Genomic DNA, 22,754 nt, shown 5'->3' with positions numbered 1-22,754 from the left:
CATAGTTTGGTTCACTGGAAAATGCCCTTTTAATTAATTTTTGTGTAATGTATGTACCTAGTACGTTATGTACAAAGTACAGACAGGACAAAAGTTTGGGTTGGGTCCGCTAGTATTTATAATTTTCTATCTTCCTCTTCCTCATCCGCTTCCTCTTCCGCATCCTCATCCGCATCCTCTTCCTCATAAAATATCCTCTTCCTCATCCGCATCCTCAAAATTTGCGCGTGACAATTCCTCTTCCTCCTCCTCTTCCTCATAATCACTTCCTCAACAACCCTAATCCATACTAATATTATAAATGCGAAAGTATCTCTGCCTGTCTGTCTGTCTGTCTTGCTTTCACGCCAAACTACTGAACCGATTGCAATGAAATTTTGTATACAGTTATTCTAGAGTCTGAGAAAGGACATAGGCTACATTTTGATGTGGGAAAATATCTTATTTCCATGAAAATATCGATGAAAATGAATTCGCATTGCGCGTGGCCAGTCATCATCCCGGGGGTCCTGGGTTCGAGTCCAGCAGGCGGAACAAAAAGTTTTCAATGTTCCTGGGTCTTGGATGTGTATTAAAATAAAATTTCAAAAATCTTAAACATATTTTATGTATAATACTAGCTGTTGCCCGCGACTTCGTCCGCGTGGACTTTAGTTTATAGCGCGCGGTGTCAACAAAATTTGTGTCAAATTTAAAAACTTTTTAAAACCCTGGTAAGTGCTTCCGGTGTAGCGCGGCCCTTAATTAATCAAAATACCCAAAAACAGCTATGCAGTGTGCACATAATCTATACTAATATTATAAATGCGAAAGTATCTCTGTCTGTCTGTCTGTCTGTCAGTCTCGCTTTCACGCCAAACGCCAAAAGTATCTCTGTCTGTCTGTCTGTCTGTCAGTCTCGCTTTCACGCCAAACGCCAAAACTTCCGAACCGATTGTAATGAAATTTTGTATACAGATAGTCTAAAGCCTGAGAAAGGACATAGGCTACTTTTTTACTGGAAAAAAGGGTTTTAAGGGGGTGAAAATGTGTAAATTTGTTCAAATTAAGTTAGTTCCAACAATTCATAATAGATGGCGCCGTGCGTCTTCTACATCGCGCTGACGCTTGCTCAAAAGTCTTTCTATAAGACGTGGTATCATCTTTTTAAGTTTCGATTTTTTTCGATTGTTATATCTATTCTACGGTATTAAATAACTCAGTACTTTATCTGTGCTGTGTCGTAACCTTAAATCTATCAATGATAAATAGTTTATGGGTAAAGTTGTGTAATTGGAGGGCTAAATAAGCTTTAAAATTTGGCATAAAATATAAAGTTTAATATAAAAAAATGAAATACTTATTGTGTGCACACTGCACAGCTGTATTGATTTAAGGGGTACCAGGGTTTTTTTATAAAAGCTTTTGACACCAATTTTGTTGACATCGCGCGCTATAAACTGAAGTCCACGCGGACGAAGTCGCGGGCAACAGCTAGTATTATATATATTTGACGACCTCTGTGGCTCAGTGGTGAGCGCGTCGGTAGCTCAAGCCGGGGGTCGCGGGTTCGAATCCCGCCGACGGAACAAAAAGTTTTCAATGTTCCCGGGTCTGGATGTGTATTAAATATGTGTATGATATAATAAAAATCTTAAATATATGTATAGTATAAAAGTATTAAATATATTTCCGTTGTCTGGTACCTGTAACACAAGTCCTTCAGGTACTTAGCACGGGGCCAGACTGACGTGGTGTGAAGCGTCCATAGATATTATTATTATTATTATATAAATATTATATTATATAAGTATATAAGTATTATACTATATAAAAAAAATGTTCCTGGCGTGATGGACTACAATTATTACAAATAATAATATTATTTCAATTATCCTTGGTGCGAAAAACAATACAAAGATAGCAAAAAAAGGATATGGGCGCAGAGCCCATAGACGGCCCTAAATTAAATAAAAAATAAAAAAATATATTAAAAGTGATACTACTGTAGCGACATTATCTATCGACATTGTACTACTGTATGTTACCTTATATTGTCTATATAAACACACCGGCAAAATTAGAGGAACATAACAAAATTTTCATTTTTTTTAAATTGTTTACTGATTTTTATACTTATATTTATTTATTTATTTACTAATATCAATTAGTAAATAAATTGATATTAGTATAATCATATAAAAAAAAAAATAATATAAATTTAGGGCATAAAAACGTGAAAAATAGAAAAAATCAACAAAAATCAAAAAATTAAGAAAATCTTTGAAATTTCAGTAGTAAGTTTTTAAGATAAATTCTCCATTTTTATTAAAGAAATGCCATGTTAAAAGCGTGTAATGCCTTCTATGGATCTCAAGAGGGCCTGGATACGCCATTCCATGCTTGCATTTTAATTGTCAATCATTTCCTGTGGGATATTCTCCAACTCCTCCACTAGCGCCAACTCGAGCTCCTGGACACATTTTGGAGCTGGAGTTTTAACTCGTACCGTTCACGCATTGATGTGCCACACGTCTTCAATCGGATCCACATCCGTAGACCACGCTGGCCTCTCCACCTGGGCTACGCCAGCATCGTTTAGGTAATAATGCCCGATTTTCTTACTCTATGGACGCACATAAAATTGAAATTACTACCTAAAACTGTGTAAAAGGCACACCATGCAGTTCCAGGATGTCGGTGCTACAGCCCTGTACTGTCAAAGTACCATCATCTATAATCATCAGCTCCATGCGGGCTCCAAATCATATGCAACTCCAAACCATTACGAAGCCTGCATCATAGGCCACTGTTTCCGGTAAGTTTGATGGCCTGTAGCTTTCCTTATGATTTATCCACATTCTTTATCGCCTGTCAATACAATGTACACAGAATTTGCTCCCATCACTGTACAGCACAAGATTTCACTCACTTGTCTAATTTTGATGTTCACGCGCAAATCTTAGCCTGGCTCTTCGGTGTCCTGTCTCAAGTTTTGGTGCCCTTGCTGGCACTTTTGAGTTTAATTTAACTTCTTTGAATCTTCTTCTTACTGTACAATCACTTACACGTTCATCTTGGACCTGTTCCGACAGGTTTCGTGTCTGCATAGCAGTTTGAGGTCGATTTCTTAAGTTTTGTTTCCTTACAAAATGGTCATCCTGAACCATTGTCACCCGATATCTGCCTTATTCTCGTCTCCGAACGTAAGATCCAGTCTCTTCTGAAGCGTTGAAAGTTACGATGAACCACGGAAGCCAACACACCTAAGGCCTGACTGACCGAACGGTAGGTGTGACCTTTCTCTATCGTGGTTACAGCTCTAGCTGTCGCAGATGCTGGAAAATCACTAATTTTGTATCTAAGTAATGTGTTCTTCCAAAAACCAAACAATCAAATGAGCTGAGCATACCTTGCACCCCGCTAAAACGCCATTCTTATCAGGAACACTTACAACGTCAATAATCGAAAAACACTTATTAGGGCATAATTGCTATAAAAACCTGTCAACTTGCCAGTTTTGTTCAATATTTTATTTCTTGAATGAGCTTAGAAGCTATAAAAAAGGCTTTCAGACAGCCCGACCCACTTGAGTTCAAGTTTTGGCCCTTTTTACCTATGTTCCGCTAATTTTGCCAGTGTGTGTATTATTAATTATTATGCTATGTTATATATTTTATCTATACTTATATTATACAGTGTGTAACAAAAACTAGTGATAATACTTTAGAGTGTGTACATGTTCCTTGTAGAAAGTTCACTGTGAAAGTAGCAGCTCTGAAAGACGAACATTTTTTTTCACTTTTGTATGGGCAAGGGCCCGAGCGTCACGAGTTTCCCCATAGAAAAGTGAAAAAAAATTTTGGTCTTTCAGCGCTGCTACTTTCACAGCGAACTCTCTACAAGGAACACGTACACACCCTAAAGTATTATCACTTGTTTTTGTTACACCCTGTAAAGAGGTAATCTTTGTTTGTATGTTTGTTTGTTTGTTTAATTGTAATGAATAGGTTCAAAAACTTCTGGACCGATTTTAAAAATTCTTTCACCATTCGAAAGCTACATTATTTACGAGTAACATAGGCTACTTTTTATTTTGGAAAATATAGGGTTCCGTAAGATATTTCAGTATTTCGGAAACAACCAGAAAATTTACTTATTTTGCGTACGCTGCCTAAACTATAAAAGATAGAACTATACAATGTTCTAAGTAAATGTAGATCTTATAAATATCTACAAAAATGTCCGCGACACACTATACCTATCTATGTCAAGTGAGGCACAACAACCATTTTTTTATTATAAATCTTGATTTTTATTGGACTAAATTTAAACGGATTTATTTTACTCATGCTAATAATCCTTATCAAAATAAATTATTTCATCACTAAGTACAGTTTATGTAGAATATATTTGGTCTTTGAATTATTAAAATTTGACTTTTGGTGTAGAAGTTATGGAAATTAAAATATTGCGATGTACGCCCGTTTCGAAGTGGGCGCCACCAATGCGGCGATGCGCTCGCGGGAAGGGTATCACTATGTACGAGGGGTGATCCAAAAGTAATGATAATCAATAATAAACACAATGAATAAAATAGAAAAATAAATTTATTTCTCAACATAGTCTCCAAGCAAGTCTATACATTTAGTCCATCTCTTTTCCAAACCTAAAATTCCCTTAGAAAAAAAATCTTTATCTTGACTCTCAAAAAAGTCCTCAACCGCGGCCATCACGTCGCTATCATCGTCAAATTCCGCCCGCCGCCCGCTTCCTGAATGGCAGTCATGGCAATTGCAGCTTTGTGAGCCGGTGCGTTGTCTTGATGGAACAGTACTCCAGCCCGCAGTTTGCCTCGCCTTTTCTCCTTAATAGCCTCCCGCAATCTTCTTATTTGTTCTGCATAGTAGGAGCCTGTAATAGTGGCCCCCTTTTCCAAGTAGTCCACCATGATTATTCCTTCAGCGTCCCAAAAAACAGACGCCATAACCTTCCCTGCTGAGCTTGACACTTTGAATTTCTTCGGCGTCGGTTCATCGGATCGTTTCCATGTCATTGATTGTTGTTTTGTTTCAGGATCAAAATGGTGGACCCAGGTCTCGTCCATGGTCACAAAACGTGATAAAAAATTATCCTTGTCTGCCTTGAACTTTTCGAGATTTGCTCTTGACATGTCGACTCGTTTCTTTTTTTGCTCGTCGTTTAACATTTTCGGTACCCAACGCGCGGAGACCTTTCTCATATGCAATTCGTTTGCAAGGATTCTTTGAATGTTGCCATATGAGAGCCCTGTGACCTCAGCTACATGCCTGATAGTCACTCTTCGATCTTCCAATACAACTTCTTCAACTTTTTTCACATTTTCTTCAGTGAGGGACGTCGATGGGCGTCCTTCGCGGTGTTCGTCTTCCGTCGATGTTCTTCCCAGCTTAAACTCCTTAGCCCAGCGTGCAACTGTGGAATATGGAGGAGAAGAGTCCCCTAATGTTTCCACCAAGTCGCTGTGTATGTCTTTGGTAGACATTTTTTTCAAGCAGAGGTATTTAATGACAGCTCTGATTTCGTGTTTTTCCATTTTGATGTTCACTCCTTGACAGTCCGTATTCAAATGAATGTAGCTCCCGGGAATCGTGGCCTATTTATATGATTTTTTTGTCCTGAACTAGTGGGTAACTGAGCAAGTGACTGATATTTTTTTTGTATTTTTGTGTGCACTAGATATAACTGATTATCATTACTTTTGGATCACCCCTCGTACTTACAATATACATCGCCCGCGTAATTTAGGAATGTCACGGAAACCGTACATTTTTACGCAAAAAAGAAACCTATGTCCTTTCACGTGGTCTATTCTTCATGTAAATAATGTACCAAGTATTGTACAGGTACACATTGAAAAGGTCTACAGAAAACTCCGCGATGGTATTATATACGTATAAGCAATGATATTCTACTTATACAGATATGTTACGTCCATACTATTTTCCGGCTTAAATCTCTTCCGAACAATTTTCAAATTCAAAATTGCAAACATTGACAAATTTGACAGATAAGTGAAACAAAAGATATAAAAAACCATTTACATAAAAGAGACAGTTCTATTTTTAAACGTCGAATCGTATCGCTGTCTCTTTTTTCGCCTGAGCTATGACGAAAATTCGATTTTTTCCAGATTGTTCAAAAAAATAATTGAAAATTTAAATAATCGAGGTATTTATTGCATACAAGACATGACGTGGTAAGAGATTCCATGTGTTTTGTTTACTTTCGAGTCATAATTGGTACATTTTCGAAACACGCACGACGTCATTTTCAATTTATTTAGGTAGGACAAGACGCGGCACGTTCGTGACTGCGCTCGATGCAGACTAAACAGACGGCCCAATTGGGCCGTATTTGAATCTTCACAACGCGCGCGGTAGTAACATATCTGCTTTAAGTTTTTCATCATTGCGTATAAGGATGTCTCACAATAAATTTTTTTTGTCATTTACTTTTAACTTCAAGTAATGGCTAATTTTCGAAACGATTTTAACCAATACGGCAATAATCCTTATTTAATTAAATACTTTAAGAAGATACACCAAGGGCGAGAGAAATTGAAAATAGGTATTTGAAAATGTATTGCTGTCTCACCAATCTCAAGTCTCCCACCGCAGAGCGCGATAGAGACAACAAGACAAAAGTTCTAATAAAAGAACAGAAAATCTTCGATTCGTTGTCCGCTGATTTTTTCTCCAAAACTTAACTGATTTTAGTACTTTTTTCATCAACAATTAAAGCAAGGCTTGAGCTGTGTTCCTATGTTTTATTTTTTTGTATATTTTAGCCAGTTTTGTTTTCTGGGTGTTTGAACACAGAGGAAAATCTGGCCATTTTTTGGGTTTTTGGACGTTCTTATCTTTTTTAATAATAAAATTATGAAAAAAAAGAAAACATAGGGACATGTTAATAGTGGCCATAGATATTCAGGGAAAAAATCATAACTCTACCGGTATCATCCAGGGAGGAAACAGGGGGACAACGTTTGTATGGAAAAACGGCGGTGTGGACTCCTTTTGAATACATTATTGATTATGGCCCTTCACAGCATTTTTTTTATGAAATAAGGGGGCAAACAAGCAAACGGGTCACCTGATGGAAAGCAACTTCCGTCGCCCATGGACACTCGCAGCATCAGAAGAGCTGCAGGTGCGTTGCCGGCCTTTTAAGAGGGAATAGGGTAATAGGGGAGGGTAGGGGAGGGAAGGGAAGGGAATACGTGAGGGTAGGGAAAAGAATAGGGTAGGGATTGGGCCTCCGGTAAACTTACTCAGTCGGCGCAAGCGTTGTTTCACGCCCGTTTTCTGTGAGAACGTGGTATTTCTCCGGTCGAGCCGGCCCATTCGTGCCGAAGTATGGCTCTCCCACGTATGAAAGCGTATAAAGCATATTATGATTTAAATTTTAAATGAATATTTTCGAAGATATTACAGATTTCAAAATTGCGGGACGTAGCTTTTGCGGCAGTAGGTACCGACCAATGCGGGCCACGGGTAGTAATGAATATAAATTATTTATCAAAACTACTGAATCGATTTAAATCATTTTTTGATGAATCATGGTGACATAGGTTGTAATATATTTTATACTCGTGCGAAGCCGGGGCGGGTCGCTAGTATGTTATATTTTGTGCTGTTGGCTGATCACTCATGTACTAATAATTGATTGCAACAAACGTCTCTTGCACTCCACCGAACTTTAATTCCAGTCACCCCGCTCAGTCTTTACACTACGATCTGCTGCTGCTTAGTGTCGCCTAGTGCGGTTTCGCCTTTATTCATAGAGAAAACACAGGGTCAATTTATACTAGCGCAGAGTCGAAGCGCAGAAGTAACGTATGCATTACGCCCTGGAGTTAAGGTTGAATTTGTTGTGTTCAGTTTTTAGTAAGTCGCTTCGTTGCGCTTAGACTCTGCGCTAGCATAAATTAACACTTAAGATTGAAATTAGGACTCACCGTAGGAACTGTCCGAGCGTGTCCTTCTCGAGGCACATGTCTCTGATCGCTCGGGCGGTTTTGCCGGTCTCCTTCCGCGAGTGGACGAACACCAGGATCTGATTCCGGCCCGCGTGCTCCATGGCCTTCTCGTATACAATGTCGTTCATCACTTGGAACCTCTTCAGAGCTTTCTTCTCTGTCACACCGATGTACTGTTGCTCTAGTGCCACGGGCCTGCGGATGTTATTATCAGTTACCATCGGGGACCATCAATTCTCATGATTTTTAGACCTTATGATAAGTAGTAGTAGTAAATAAAGTAGCAGGGCTGAAAGAGCATTTTTTTTTTATTTGTATGGGCAAGCGCCCGAGCGTCATGAAACCCATACAAAAGTTTAAATAAAAGTTACTCTTACAGCGCTGATAATTTCTCAGCGAAAATATAGGGCACCCATACATCTTAATCATAGTATGTATCACTTAGGTTTGTTACACCTTGTAAGTTGTAGTTTACCTGAAGGAGTTATCGAAGTAGAACAGTCCCTTCTCCGGCTTGACGCGCAGGAAGGCAGCGACGTCCGTGTAGTTGGGCAACGTAGCCGATAGCCCGACTAGACGAACCTAAAACAATTATTTTAAGGTTTTAGGATCATCGTACTGAGTTATGCTGTATCCTCTGTACCCGCAGCCTCGTACTTAATGCGATGTATACTACGCGCAAGTTCCCGTCGATATTGATGCGAGAGCATATCCGAGGTGTTTCTGTTTTACTCGTGTTGTACAGTTATTTTTAAAGTCTGTGTACCTAATCGTTGATGTAATTCATAGTTTGTCCTATTGGGTCAAATAAATTTGTATTTTTTTATTAAAGCATACGCAGCGCAGCATGCTGTTTTAGTGTCCCTATATCTGTCTCCCTCTACTATCTCTCTCTCTCTCACCTCCTCCTGCGTCTGCTCGACGGTGCGCAGCGTGCGCGCGACGAGCGCCTCCAGCACGGGGCCGCGCTCATCGTGCAGCAGGTGGATCTCGTCGATGATCACCAGCCGCACCAGATTCGTGAATGACCGCTCCCCACCTACACATAGTCAAAGATGACACATTGAACTGTTGACGATTAAAAATGTAGAGTACCGCCACTCCACCCAGCTAAAAAAAATCAAATTTCCTGCCATAGAGGAATGGTAGAATTTTAAATTTCCCGCCAGATGACGACATCGCTGCATCAACCCCTTCTACCCCTGCTTCGCAGGTACTAAAATTAGTGTCGGCCAAAAAAATGTCGTTACGACTTTTTCCGTCTAGCCCCCTTTCGCAACGCGCGATAAGGAACTTCGTTCCAATAAAACAAGTTCGAAGTCCGTCCCATATCAGCTTACCTTTCCTGGTGACGATGTCCCACTTCTCCGGCGTGCAGACGATGAGCTGCGTGGCGTCGATCTGCTCGCGCGTGAGCTGGTGGTCGCCCGTCAGCTCCGACACCTTCATGTTGTACGCCGCGAGACGCTTGCTGAAGTTGCCCACCTGCACACGATGAACTAATCAATCTAATATATAAAATTCTCGTGTCACGGTGTGCGTGGTTGAACTCTGGAGCGGCTCGACCGATTTTCGTGAATCTTAGCGAGCATATCGGCTAGGGTGGAGAATCGGACAACATCTACTTTTTATATTGATAAGTGTTTTTGTTGAATAAATAATAGTAAATTATTACAACTCGAGACTGACGGCGACCATCGCTTGTGCGACGGGATAGCGATGGTCGTTGCCATGGTGACATACTTATTTAGTCACTTCAATAAAATAATAAGGGCGAAATCCACACTAATATTATAAATGCGAAAGTGTGTCTGCCTGTCTGTCTGTCTATCTGTGTGTTACCTCTTCACGCTCAAACCGCTGAACCGATTTTGCTGAAATTTGGTATGGAGATAAAGGAAAGGACATAGGATACTTTTTATCCCGAAAAAATGTAGGGTTTCCGCGCGATAAACGAGTTTTGGCACAACGAAGTTGCGGGCGTCATCTAGTACTTTATATGGCAAAACAACGTTTGCCGGGACAGCTAGTATAAGTATAGATGTACTCACCATCTCCTGCACGAGCGAGCGCATGGGCGCGACGTATATGACCTTGAAGTCGTGCGCGTTGACGGTGCCGTCCTCGTTCACGTGCTTGCCCACCTCCCGCAGGATGGTTAGCAGCGCCACGTTGGTCTTGCCGGCCCCCGTCGGCGCGCACACTAGCAGGTTCTCGTCGGATTCCAACGCTGCACTGGATATGCGACTCTGGGAGAGAGAGAGATGGAAGATCAATACAAGGTGAATTCTGTTTGGACATTAATGCTTTGTTGAAACCTACGCGACCAAGCGACTGCGAAGCGGGAGCGTCAAGTTGTCAAATGGTTTTAAAAAAGAAGTCTTGTTCAAAACACACATTTGACAACTTGACGCAACTTGACGCTCCCGCTTCGCAGTCGTTTGGTCGCGTAGGTTTGAACAAAGCATAACGCCTCTAGTCCACCGACGCTGCGAACTGCGAAATGCAATATAACGCATTGTAGTGTGTCGGATGATACAGTAAATCGGTTCGCCGTGGTTTCGCAGTTCGCAGCGTCGGTGGACTAGAGGCGTAATTTCATACACTTATGCAACTGCATATTCTGTATTTGCAAATAAAAGATGATAATTATTGATAATTATTGATGATAATTATTAATGAAACAGTAGATTTTTTTTAAGTCCGAAATTTGCCGCTAAAGAAAAAGTTGCGAATTATTCAGGTGCATTAAATCGGCAAAGCTTTGGTGGGATATGGGTGGAGGCCGCAAAGGAAGATCTCCGACTGAGCGAGATGGTATGCTCGGTCAGTTTGGGACCGCGATATGGCACGCGAAGTACATACACATGCGGTATCTATCTTGATCTATGTCTGTGTAGTAGACACACTTACCTGTATTCTATTCAACGTCTTGAACCCTTCAAACGCCGGCTGCACATACTTTGGAAGTTTCTCTACGGCCACCAGCGTCTCACCCTCATCAAATGGCTTCGGCTTGAGAGCGGGCACATGCACCTCCTCGTAGCCTGGGATAAAATATTGAATGTTAAATACCAGTTTCAATTTTTACAGGTATACAGGGTGTAACAAAAAATAAGCGATAATACTTTAGGGTGTGTACGTGTTCCTTGTAGAGAGTTCACTGTAAAAGTAGCAGCTCTGAAAGACGAACATTTTTTCTCACTTTTGTATGGGCAAGGGCCCGAGCATTACGAGTTTCCCCATACAAAAGTGAAAAAAATGTTCGTCTTTCAGAGCTGCTACTTTCACAGTGAACTCTCTACAAGGAACACGTACACACCTTAAAGTATTATCACTTATTTTTTGTTACACACTGTATAATAGCGATTACTATTAGCGTCGGTTACGCGTAGATTAGATCGTGATTATAAAAACATTGTCATTTTATCTTCTTGCTAAAGTCTTGCGGGTGCTTCTGCGGGTAACAATGAAATTCAGATTAAACTTTATGAGTAACTGCACTTAAGGCTATAATGACGCGACGCATCACAAATTCACAACCAAATCTATAGATATTATTATATTGTTACTATTATTATATTGTTACTATTATTATATTGTTACTAGATGACGTCCGCAACTCCGTGGCGCCAAAACTCGTTTAGGGACCCCTACTTTTCTCTGGGGCAAAAAGTATCCTATGTCCTTTCTCGGGACTCAAAGTATCTCCATGCCAAATTTCAGCAAAATCGGTTCAGAAGTTTGGGCGTGACGAGGTGACAGACAGACACACTTTCGAATTTATAATATTAGTATGGATTAAATGTTAGTATTATAACATGAAGTGTCGCGACTCGCGACAGTGCAGTCTCTTCTTAAAGCTTAGTAGTTTTCTTAAAAAAATAACAAGTTTACACGCTCGTTCTTCGTATACATGAAAGAGAGGGCATGATCTACTCGACACACACCTTTCCTCTGTTTGCGGAAGGAGCCAGGCGGCAGCTGGCAGCGCTTGTTGGCCATGAAGTGCGCTCCGGCGGCGAACACGAGGTCGTCTAGCTGGAGGACGCGCCGCGCCCCGCCCACCTGGCCCGCCCCCGTCTCGCTGCCGCCCGCCTTGAGACGCTTGCGAGGCTGCTCTGATTGCTCCGTCTGGACATAGACAACGGTTTTTTAATCGTTTATTTAAAAATCAAAAATAATACAATTAATGTGACTTACACTAATATCCAGCCAAACTAAAAAGTTTATGGGCAGGTACGCGCTCTTACCATAATATGTATTCCGTAATCTATCACTACAACTAAATAATTATAAACTAGGTAACAGGTAGTTACAACCGTATTTCTATACTTACACGGCCAATCTAGCATCACTTCAGTCCATCAATCTGTGATTGACGCCAGAATGATGACCGCAAAGTACAACATAATAAAAAAATATCAGTAAATCATTCCGTGGGTTAGACGTTCAGTTTCGCGTCAATCTTGCCAGATTGATTGACTGAACTGATGATAAACTGAGCGTGTAACCTACGTCGCAGAATATTCCGAGTTGACGTTGAAAGTACCATCGAGGAAGTTGACTCCTATGCAATTGACAGACCAACGTTATTTGGTCGAATATGTCAATTCAATGTTAATTGTGATCTGTCAGCTGGGTTTGACGTAACGCAACCAAACTACTTAGGTCCCCGATTTGCATAGGAATCAATTTATCTGATAGTACATTTATGGGGTCGTATGAACCATCATCAGTCATCAATGTATCAATACACTTTATTTTTGTAGTTGATAAATGATCTCAGTAGTGACATACATTAAATTGTTTCCAAATGTTAGCAATATTCATCAACATAAACCATGACAATGTCCAAATGATTTTACAAATGAGGATAAATCATCACTCAAACCAAGAGATTATCATCACATCTTAAAAATATCCTAGTGGTATAATCATAATCTGACCGAATATGATGTGACAGAATAAAGTTGAACCACAGCATTTTCGATTTGATTGAGGATTTTGTACTATTTTGCTAGTCACAAACGAAAAACCACAACACAAAAAGAGATATTCAATGAAATAGAATTTTCATGAAAGAGACAGATATATCTCTCATCTCACTCACCTCCTCCTCCCCCTTGCCGGTGTCGAGCTGGGCCAGGATCTTCTGTAAATGTGGCTGCTGCGCCATCTCCTCCCGTATCGCCGCGCGCTCAGACTCTGATTGCGACTGCGCGAGCCGCGTGCAGTACAACACTAGAAAAAACAGAAAGTAAGAAAAACAAATTATTTGGTATAATATCTTACAACACTTATAACAATAATTACTAATACTATCTTATGTAATACCAAATTGGTCCCCATTCAGCAATATGGATTTTAGAGGTTTTACTCCCGCACTCAAAGACATTATGATTAACATACAATATAATGAAGAGTTTGACAATTATGTTTGACAATTATATGGGGCTTGTGTCAAAATTTTGAATTGATTACATTTAAGTAATTAATGTTCCACTCTGAGTGCAGCTGTTATTTCGTAGTCTTCATGTTGTAAAGTGATATTATTATCTTGGATGGATCAAGAGCATATTATAAGTACCAAAATGCAGCCAGCATTTTAGTTAACTTATATTATGCTGTTGCAATGATTGAGATAAAACAAAATTTATATGAAATATCAGCATGACAGTAATTATTTGTCTCAGCAAATCATCTAACAGTGAAAATTTTGTATTAGGCCTTAGGGAATTTGATTTATAATAGATGGCAAACCTACGTGATTTGATCTGACGTGTAACTACAATGTTAGTTGTGAACTGTCAGTTGGGTGTCAAACCCAACGCAACCCAGTGTTGCCATTTTAGTGCTTTCGGCACTAAATCTAGTGCATTTTTGGTGTGTTCAGTGCGCATCCAAGATTTTTAGTGCATAGTGCAATTTTCATGTCTGCTCTTTAATTATAAATCAATTGATATAGTGACCTTTTTCTGGAATCATTTCACCGCTAACGCTATCTCTCGCATTTATAGTCTGTCAAAAAAGTGAAGAAATTAAAAAGTGGCAACATCCTACTAGGATGTTGCCACTTTTTAATTTCTTCATCCCTTTTTTTTCAATTGATTTGAAAGATACAAAACGATAATATGACACTACGATGTTGCCACTTTTTAATTTCTTCACTTTTTGACAGACTATTCACGAGTTGGATATCGATGATGTCACCAGTCACCACTCACCAGTCACCACACTAGTGTCGCTCTCTGCTCTATGGCCGGGGATTTTTTTCAGTACTCAGTCAAGTCGTTCCTTACGCGTACGTACATACGTTTTGTTTTGCGTTTAATCAGTTACATTGTGTCCGTTGATAAGTGTTTAGTTTGAACTTTTATACTTTCTGTTGACTTTAAATATTTTGAAATTGTAAGTTGATTGATTTAATGTCGTATTAAAATATAGGTACTTATTAAAAACTATGTTTTGAATTTTATATGTCTTTCTTTTGAAATCCATGTCAATTTTAAATATTTAGTGCTTTGAAGTCGAAAATACCACAGATCTAGTGCAATTCGCACCGCTTTTATTGCTCTACAGCAGAGTTGGGCATAATTGAAATACTGGTTAATCTAATTAGCAATCTAATTGCAAAGTAATTAGAATAAATTTTATTCTAATTACATTGTAATTCAAATACTTTCAAATTTAAATATAGAATTACACAAAGCAATTGATTCCTATGTAATCCAATTTCAAAGAAATCTAATTAATTTGAAATTAAGTTCTTTTGTAATTGAATACTTTGGTTTCGACTAATTACTCTAATATTATTACAGTGCCAACTGTCAGGAGTTAAAAACAGAGTACTGTATCTACTATCTAGAGGTTATTTTTTTTACGTCCGTGCTAGAGGTATTATTTTTAGGGAATTACTGTAGGTATAGGTAAATAAAGCATTATATATGCCCATCAGAGCGATACAAGAAGTGGAAAATGTAAATAATAATTTATAATATCATACAAATAAGTAATACAACATGAAGTATGACATTCTCTAAGAAAAATAAAAACATTTACTTTACCAAGAAAAAGCCTTTTCTTTCTGTGGTTTAGGCGTGAAGAGGTCAGACAGATAGAACGACAGACAGACACACTTTCGTATTTATAATTTATAATAAGTATATTTAAATACTTTAAGTATAGATTTTAAAACTTGGGACATAAAAGTAATAGCCAGTTTTGTTTGAAATTTTGAGGTTATGTACCTACCTACAGCTATGATATTATTACTTATACTTACTTACCTAATTATATTATATACTCATTACAATATTATTAAAAAAAACATTAAGTATTGACCTACAGTGTGTATCAGTACTTATAGTTTTCGTAAAAACGTAAATAATTAATGTTTTAAAAATAATTAAGTATATTCATAAATTCAATGTACCTACTTTACATATTTTTACCGTTCTACATAATAACAGTCCGAAGATAATTTGAGATGAGGATGGTATCCACTCAGTGGGATGAACTTGGACATACCTTTAGGTACAGTATAAAAGCATAGTGCAACAATTCAATACTTAATTATGAAGTTTAATAGTGGTAGTGCCAAGCTGCTAGACCTGCAGTCAAAATGGACAGCGGTAACCAGGGAAATACTACACTCTCATAAAAATAGTGTTAAATGACAGCTTCAGCTGTTGTGTTTCGTATGTTAAAATGAGAGCTGAACACAAAATTTCCTCTTGGTCTGCAGCACACCATAATCCCTTTGTTTTTAGATCTCACTCTTTAAGCTCGGCAAGGCATTCATAATAATTTTTGTAGACTATGGAGCTGCTTAAGCATTTCCTTACCTATAATCATATTATGCTGTTTTGTGCTTGTACGCTACGTTTGTAGATTACAAAAGGTTCGGGTGCAGGCATTAAGATATAAGTACTACATACACAGGTAATAAAACAACACTTTTTTTTAAGAAAAACTTTATCATAATTTATAACTTAATAATTATTCTTATTACAATTATATTTATCTAAGATAGGGGCAGGGGCAGGAGTACCCTCATGGCGAGCATAGCTTAGGTACCAAATGATGCTCATAAACATGTGAGCAGCATCCCACTGTTCTTAAGCCTACAATGCAGTAACATCAATAGCTTTTGATAGCGACCTGACCATTCATGTTTCTTTCTGTTACAATAAATACAAAATAAGTTTTTCCTTCTGGAAAAACTTATTTTGTTGGCAGTTAAATGGCAGGACTTTTTTTAGCTTAAAGCACAACAACACAACACAGGCACAGGCAACTCGAGGCACAACATTTTGCTCAGGATTCATGCATTCTTGAAAAACGCAATGTCCTGGTGTTTCAGCTGCTCTTCTTATATTGAACAACACTATATTTTGTTGGGATCTTTCATCAGCTTCTGGAATATCTGACCTTATTTCTCGAGCTTGGTTCCAACAAACTCCAGAAACTTCATTCATAGATGACATCTGTAAATAAATAATTTGATGAGATGGACAGATATCAAAACAACAATAGTAAAAAACAAATTAAACACTGACATACGTTAATTTGATTATTAGATTAGAGTTTAAACTATATACCTCTTGTTGCTCCAGCAAATGAGTAATGTTTTCAGGATTCCACTCTAAGTCTGAAGTTGTGGTGTCCAGACTGGCCACATACAGTACACATTAAAGCTGATTCCATATATTCAGGTTGAAAGTCCTCAATTACTTGGACTATTCTGGTTTTTCATCTTGAGACCAAAGCTAAAATAAAAATATAATTAGAGAAAAGCTTGCCATGAATCCAGTATTACGCTGAGGAAATAAATTACTTTATTTCCTACTGCAATAATGAATTAAGAAACACTAGTGATGGTACTACATATAAATTTATTTTAATACCTTACTGGTCTCCACAACACAGGGAATCCTAGTATGGAGATCAGTGATTGTGTAAGAATATCCTGTAAAATTTTTATGTGAAAATAAAGATTTGTTTGGTTGTTTGTTTACCTCTCGTGCTTGAATCCAAGAAGATACTATAGAAGCACTCTTTGTTGTTCTTCATTTGTCCCTTCAATTAAAATTCTGCATCGATTTGCTATTACTATGGATAATCCACATGATACAACACAGATATTATGATGGCCAACCGCTGCTGCTGCTGGACATATTTTCAGTAGATGCATGATACGCAAGTTGCCAGCATGCATGGCAAATATGATCAGTAGGTGTAATCTGGAAATAATGATAGTGATTAGAAGTATTGTTAATTATTCCCTACCTTTTCCTTAATAATAGGTACTTTGCTAGATTAGTTTCATGGTTTAAAATGAAAGGAAAACATTTCAACACTTAAAATTTAATAAAAAGTTCATGGTTAGGCTAACACGTAAAATATAATATTTGAAGTAAACTACTTACTTAATATCCAAGATATATCCACAGTCGATTAATATTCACAAGATCTTTACTCTCGTCGCATAAAGCAGGCCTTCTCAGTTCTCAATTTGAAAACAACAGAAAATAACTGACTATCACAAGTCACAACTCACAACTGCTACCCAAACAAATTTAACAAATTAATAGGTACATGCTGCTACCGTTGATTGTGTTGGATGTTGATTATTGGTTTCATACAAAGAGAATAATATTATAATAATTACTACCGCGGGTTTCATAATCTTTGGTTCAAGTTGAGATTAGTGGATTATTGAGATTTGAGATTTTCTAATGATTTTCTTCATCTGTCTTCTTCTTCTTCTTTATAAATGGCCTCATTAACTGATTGCCATGACAAGAAAAAATATCGATGGAAAAAATTGGAACAAAATATACATTTATAATATGTACAATGTAATGTGATTTTATGTAATATATTCTTTTCATTATGAGATATAAGTAAATAAGAGTTTAATAATAATTCATAATAAACGTTTCTATAATAACTTTAGTATTTATTAAGTATTTTACTTATGGCAACATAAAAAAAATATAACATAAAATGATAGGTCTACCAGAATCTGATAGCAAAAAGTGAGAAAGTAAATTGAGTATTGACTCTAGCAATACCGGGGTATTTGGAATAAAACATTTTGATCCTTTTTTTCTTATAGCGCCTGATTCTGTGTGTGAAACATGCAAATATAAAAAACTATCTAATGATCAAGGATATTTTTTGATAATCTGCTGCTAAAAATCGCCATCAGATTCTGATAGACCTACATTATAAATACCTATTTAGATAAGTTTATCAAAATAGATAGTCTAATTGCCATAATAAAAATTCTGTTGTGTGTACATAGTAAAAATTCTGTTGAAAAACAACAACAAAATTATGCTGTATGGATCCTGCCATTCACCTTTATTCGAACCACAATTTAAATATACGTGAGAGAGCCATGCTTCGGCACGGATGGGCCGGCTCGACCGGAGAAATACCACGTTCTCACAGAAAACCGGCGTGAAACAGCGCTTACGCTGTGTTTCGCCGAGTGAGTGAGTTTACCGGAGGCCCAATTCCCTACCCTCCCCTATTCCCTTTCCTTCCCATCCCTACCCTCCCCTATTACCCTATTCCCTCAAAAGGCCGGCAACGCACCTGTAGCTCTTCTGATGCTGCGAGTGTCCATGGGCGATTGAAGTTGCTTTCCATCAGGTAACCCGTTTGCTCGTTTGCCCCCTTATTTCATTAAAAAAATTTAGTTTATAAGTATTATTTCTGAGTTAATATGTAATATTTGTGATTATTTTACGAAATGGAAAGTCCTATAATTGTGAACTGTCAATCCAGGATACACCGACGTTAAACTAGGGTCTAGGACTTATCATTATGAAAAAAAAAAGTAATTCCATGTATTTAAATTACAAGTAATCTGATTATATTGTAATTAGAATAAAATTTATTCCAATTACATTCGAATCGACTACTGGTTAATTTCAGGTGCACAATTACTTCATCAATCTGATTATTTTGTAATCAGATTAACAACTACAATGTATTTGTAATTGTGTAATCGTTAATCTAATTACTTTTTGCCCAACTCTGCTCTACAGACATTGCCTTCTGGCAACATTGACGCAACTAAACTACGTAGTTCCGTCATGTGCCTAATAATTAATTTTCTTGATAGTACATCCCACTTTGACCGAAGACGATGTAATGAAGGTTGTTGAAATTATATTTACAACCAGGTGCCGCGATGTAGCCGTCGGGTCCATCGTGTCAAACTGCTGTCATATGTCATACATCGCGGCACCTGGTGGCAAATAGAATTTCAACAGCCCTCATTTGTATAAACAAGTACACTAGAAATGCAGTTATCACTTCTTACCTGTGTGCCTAAACTTGGTGAGCGTCTTGACGAGATCGAAGCAGTCGTATCCCAGCAGCAGCACGAGCCTGTTCTCGAGGTCCCTGGCGTCGGGCGCCGCGGCGAGTGCGGCGAGCACGTCGCGCGACGCCGCCTGCGACGCCACCGCGTCCGCGAAGTGGCGCGACAGTCGCCGCTGCAGCCAGTACGCGTCGATGTCCAGCGGGTGGACCCCGCCGCGCTTGCGACGACTCTCCTCTGACAGCTGCGGGAAATTCGTATATTAGACTACTGTATGACTTTATTAAAAATCGCGTCGGGTGTTCTCGTAATTTGCGGGTACACGTTCATAAAAAAAAAATAGCCGGGTTTTCGGGATGTCATTCTAATGTTACTCGCTACTTTTTCGAGAAAAAATACCGCTAAGGTGTACCCTTGGAATCGAGACAGTAGCGGTCATTGACTCCCTGTCAAAAAAACTTGTCATTTTCTATATAAACCGCCATTGACAACGAAGTATCAGATGTTCCTAGTCCAAGGGCGATATCGTATTTTGAATTCTCGATGTGAACTGAATATGAAGCATATCACTTCAAACTCATAAAAAGTTAGAGATGTATCATTGTAAGAGTTACCAAGAGGTTTTCCGATGAATCTGTAATAATATGTGTGTGTATAAGAGGTCAATAATTTTATTCAATAATTTAAATATTTTAAATATATTGCGAGCATTTTTTCTATAGCGACTAGACTAAAAAGGTTAATGACCGCTACCACCGCTTTTACAGTATAGTTTTGTTAAATGACTATCTTATGATAGCTGCCTTAGAATGGTGTTAACCGTATGTTAACACCATTCTAATGTTAATGGTAGTAGTCAGGAATTAACTACAAATTCTTAACATACACAATATAGTACCTGGATGACCGAGCTTAGCTCGGTATAGCAAACACTCATTGACTTCGTGTTACTTAATAACGCCATCTGCTGGTCGTTAAAACAATTAGTTGCTCACAAAATAGTATTATTATTCGCCAATAGATGTCAGGAACAGTCATATTTTTCAGTTTATCGATTATCGATAAAACACGAATAAAAAGACATTTTCTGAAAATGATTCCTAGCTAGATCGATTTATCGCCCCCGAAACTCCCTATATACTAAATTTCATGAAAATCGTTGGAGCCGATTCCGAGATTCCAATTGTATTATATATATATATATATATATATATATATATATATATATATATATATATATATATACAGGGTGTAACAAAAATAAGTGATAATACTTTAGGGTGTGTACGTGTTCCTTGTAGAGAGTTAACTGTGAAAGTAGCAGCTCTGAAAGACGAAAAAAATTTTTCACTTTTGTATGGGCAAGGGCCTGAGCGTCACGAGTTTCCCCATACAAAAGTGAAAAATTTTTTTTTTGGTGACAACCAGTCAACGAAGGCCCTACTGTGGCTTTCTGTTGTGTAGCCTACAACACATATGTACAAATACCCAACATAGGCCCAACATATATTTTGTTTTATTTTCCCAACTGTGATTGGTGATAACCTGCCAACGAAGGCCCTACTGTGGCTTTTGGTTGTCTAGCCTACAGGACATCTGTACAAATACCCAACATAGGCCCAACATATATTTTGTTATAGTTTTCCAACAGTGATTGGTGACAACCAGTCAACGAAGGCCCTACTGTGGCTTTCTGTTGTGTAGCCTACAACACATATGTACAAATACCCAACATAGGCCCAACATATATTTTGTTTTATTTTCCCAACTGTGATTGGTGATAACCTGCCAACGAAGGCCCTACTGTGGCTTTTGGTTGTCTAGCCTACAGGACATCTGTACAAATACCCAACATAGGCCCAACATATATTTTGTTATAGTTTTCCAACAGTGATTGGTGACAACAGGCCAACGAAGGCCCTACTGTGGCTTTTGGTTGTGTAGCCTACAGGACATCTGTACAAATACCCACCATAGGCCCAACATATATTTTATTTTATTTTCCCAACTGTGATTGGTGATAACCTGCCAACGAAGGCCCTACTGCGGCTTTTGGTTGTGTAGCCTACAGGACATCTGTACAAATACCCAACATAGGCCCAACATATATTTTGTTATAGTTTTCCAACAGTGATTGGTGACAACCAGTCAACGAAGGCCCTACTGTGGCTTTTGGTTGTGTAGCCTACAGGACATCTGTACAAATACCCAACATAGGCCCAACATATATTTTGTATTATTTTCCCAACAGTGATTGGTGATAACCTGCCAACGAAGGCCCTACTGTGGCTTTTGGTTGTGTAGCCTACAGGACATCTGTACAAATACCCAACATAGGCCCAACATATATTTTGTTATAGTTTTCCAACAGTGATTGGTGACAACCAGTCAACGAAGGCCCTACTGTGGCTTTCTGTTGTGTAGCCTACAACACATATGTACAAATACCCAACATAGGCCCAACATATATTTTATTTTATTTTCCCAACTGTGATTGGTGATAACCTGCCAACGAAGGCCCTACTGTGGCTTTTGGTTGTCTAGCCTACAGGACATCTGTACAAATACCCAACATAGGCCCAACATATATTTTGTTATAGTTTTCCAACAGTGATTGGTGACAACAGGCCAACGAAGGCCCTACTGTGGCTTTTGGTTGTGTAGCCTACAGGACATCTGTACAAATACCCAACATAGGCCCAACATATATTTTATTTTATTTTCCCAACTGTGATTGGTGATAACCTGCCAACGAAGGCCCTACTGCGGCTTTTTGTTGTGTAGCCTACAGGACATCTATACAAATACTCAACATAGACCCAACATTGATTTTACGTTCTGCTGCCAACAGTGAAATTCAACAATCTGCCAACGAAGGCCCTTTAAGTGTTTTTGGTTGTGTAGCCTACAACACATATGTACAAATACCCAACATAGGCCCAACAAATATTTTGTTTTATTTTCCCAACAGTGATTGGTGATAACCTGCCAACGAAGGCCCTACAGTGGCTTTTGGTTGTGTAGTCTACAGAACATCTATACAAGTACTCAACATAGGCCCAACATTGATTTTACGTTCTGCTGCCAACAGTGAAATTCAACAATCTGCCAACGAAGGCCCTTTAAGTGTTTTTGGTTGTGTAGCCTACAATACATATGTACAAATACCCAACATAGGCCCAACATATATTTTGTATTATTTTCCCAACAGTGATTGGTGATAACCTGCCAACGAAGGCCCTACAGTGGCTTTTGGTTGTGTAGTCTACAGAACATCTATACAAGTACTCAACATAGGCCCAACATTGATTTTACGTTCTGCTGCCAACAGTGAAATTCAACAATCTGCCAACGAAGGCCCTTTAAGTGTTTTTGGTTGTGTAGCCTACAATACATATGTACAAATACCCAACA

The 22,754-nt window shown here is 38.4% G+C and overlaps 1 protein-coding gene and 1 long non-coding RNA gene across 2 annotated transcripts in view; both read right to left on the bottom strand.

Moving 5' to 3' along the window:
* The window catches only part of LOC121740216 (putative U5 small nuclear ribonucleoprotein 200 kDa helicase), a 144,409-nt gene that overhangs the window by 107,590 nt on the left and 14,065 nt on the right, over positions 1 to 22,754 (bottom strand). Inside the window, exons 7-15 of the mRNA XM_042132853.1 lie at positions 19,341 to 19,584; positions 13,113 to 13,243; positions 11,950 to 12,133; positions 10,913 to 11,046; positions 10,051 to 10,248; positions 9,340 to 9,484; positions 8,902 to 9,038; positions 8,475 to 8,581; positions 7,979 to 8,194 (exon numbers count right to left, since the gene is read on the bottom strand). Coding sequence (XP_041988787.1) covers positions 7,979 to 8,194; positions 8,475 to 8,581; positions 8,902 to 9,038; positions 9,340 to 9,484; positions 10,051 to 10,248; positions 10,913 to 11,046; positions 11,950 to 12,133; positions 13,113 to 13,243; positions 19,341 to 19,584 — 1,496 coding nt within the window. The remainder of the gene's footprint in view (positions 1 to 7,978; positions 8,195 to 8,474; positions 8,582 to 8,901; positions 9,039 to 9,339; positions 9,485 to 10,050; positions 10,249 to 10,912; positions 11,047 to 11,949; positions 12,134 to 13,112; positions 13,244 to 19,340; positions 19,585 to 22,754) is intronic.
* Positions 16,443 to 17,278, bottom strand: LOC121740230. The gene is made up of 3 exons (XR_006037616.1): positions 17,020 to 17,278; positions 16,603 to 16,770; positions 16,443 to 16,488 (listed from the first exon to the last, which is right to left on the bottom strand). It is a non-coding gene; the product is annotated as an uncharacterized LOC121740230 (long non-coding RNA).

The sequence above is a fragment of the Aricia agestis genome, chromosome 3 (genome assembly GCF_905147365.1).
Source record: "Aricia agestis chromosome 3, ilAriAges1.1, whole genome shotgun sequence".
NCBI lineage: Eukaryota > Metazoa > Arthropoda > Insecta > Lepidoptera > Lycaenidae > Aricia > Aricia agestis.
Note: the sequence above shows the minus strand (reverse complement) of the source record. Positions and strands in the feature narration are given on the sequence as shown.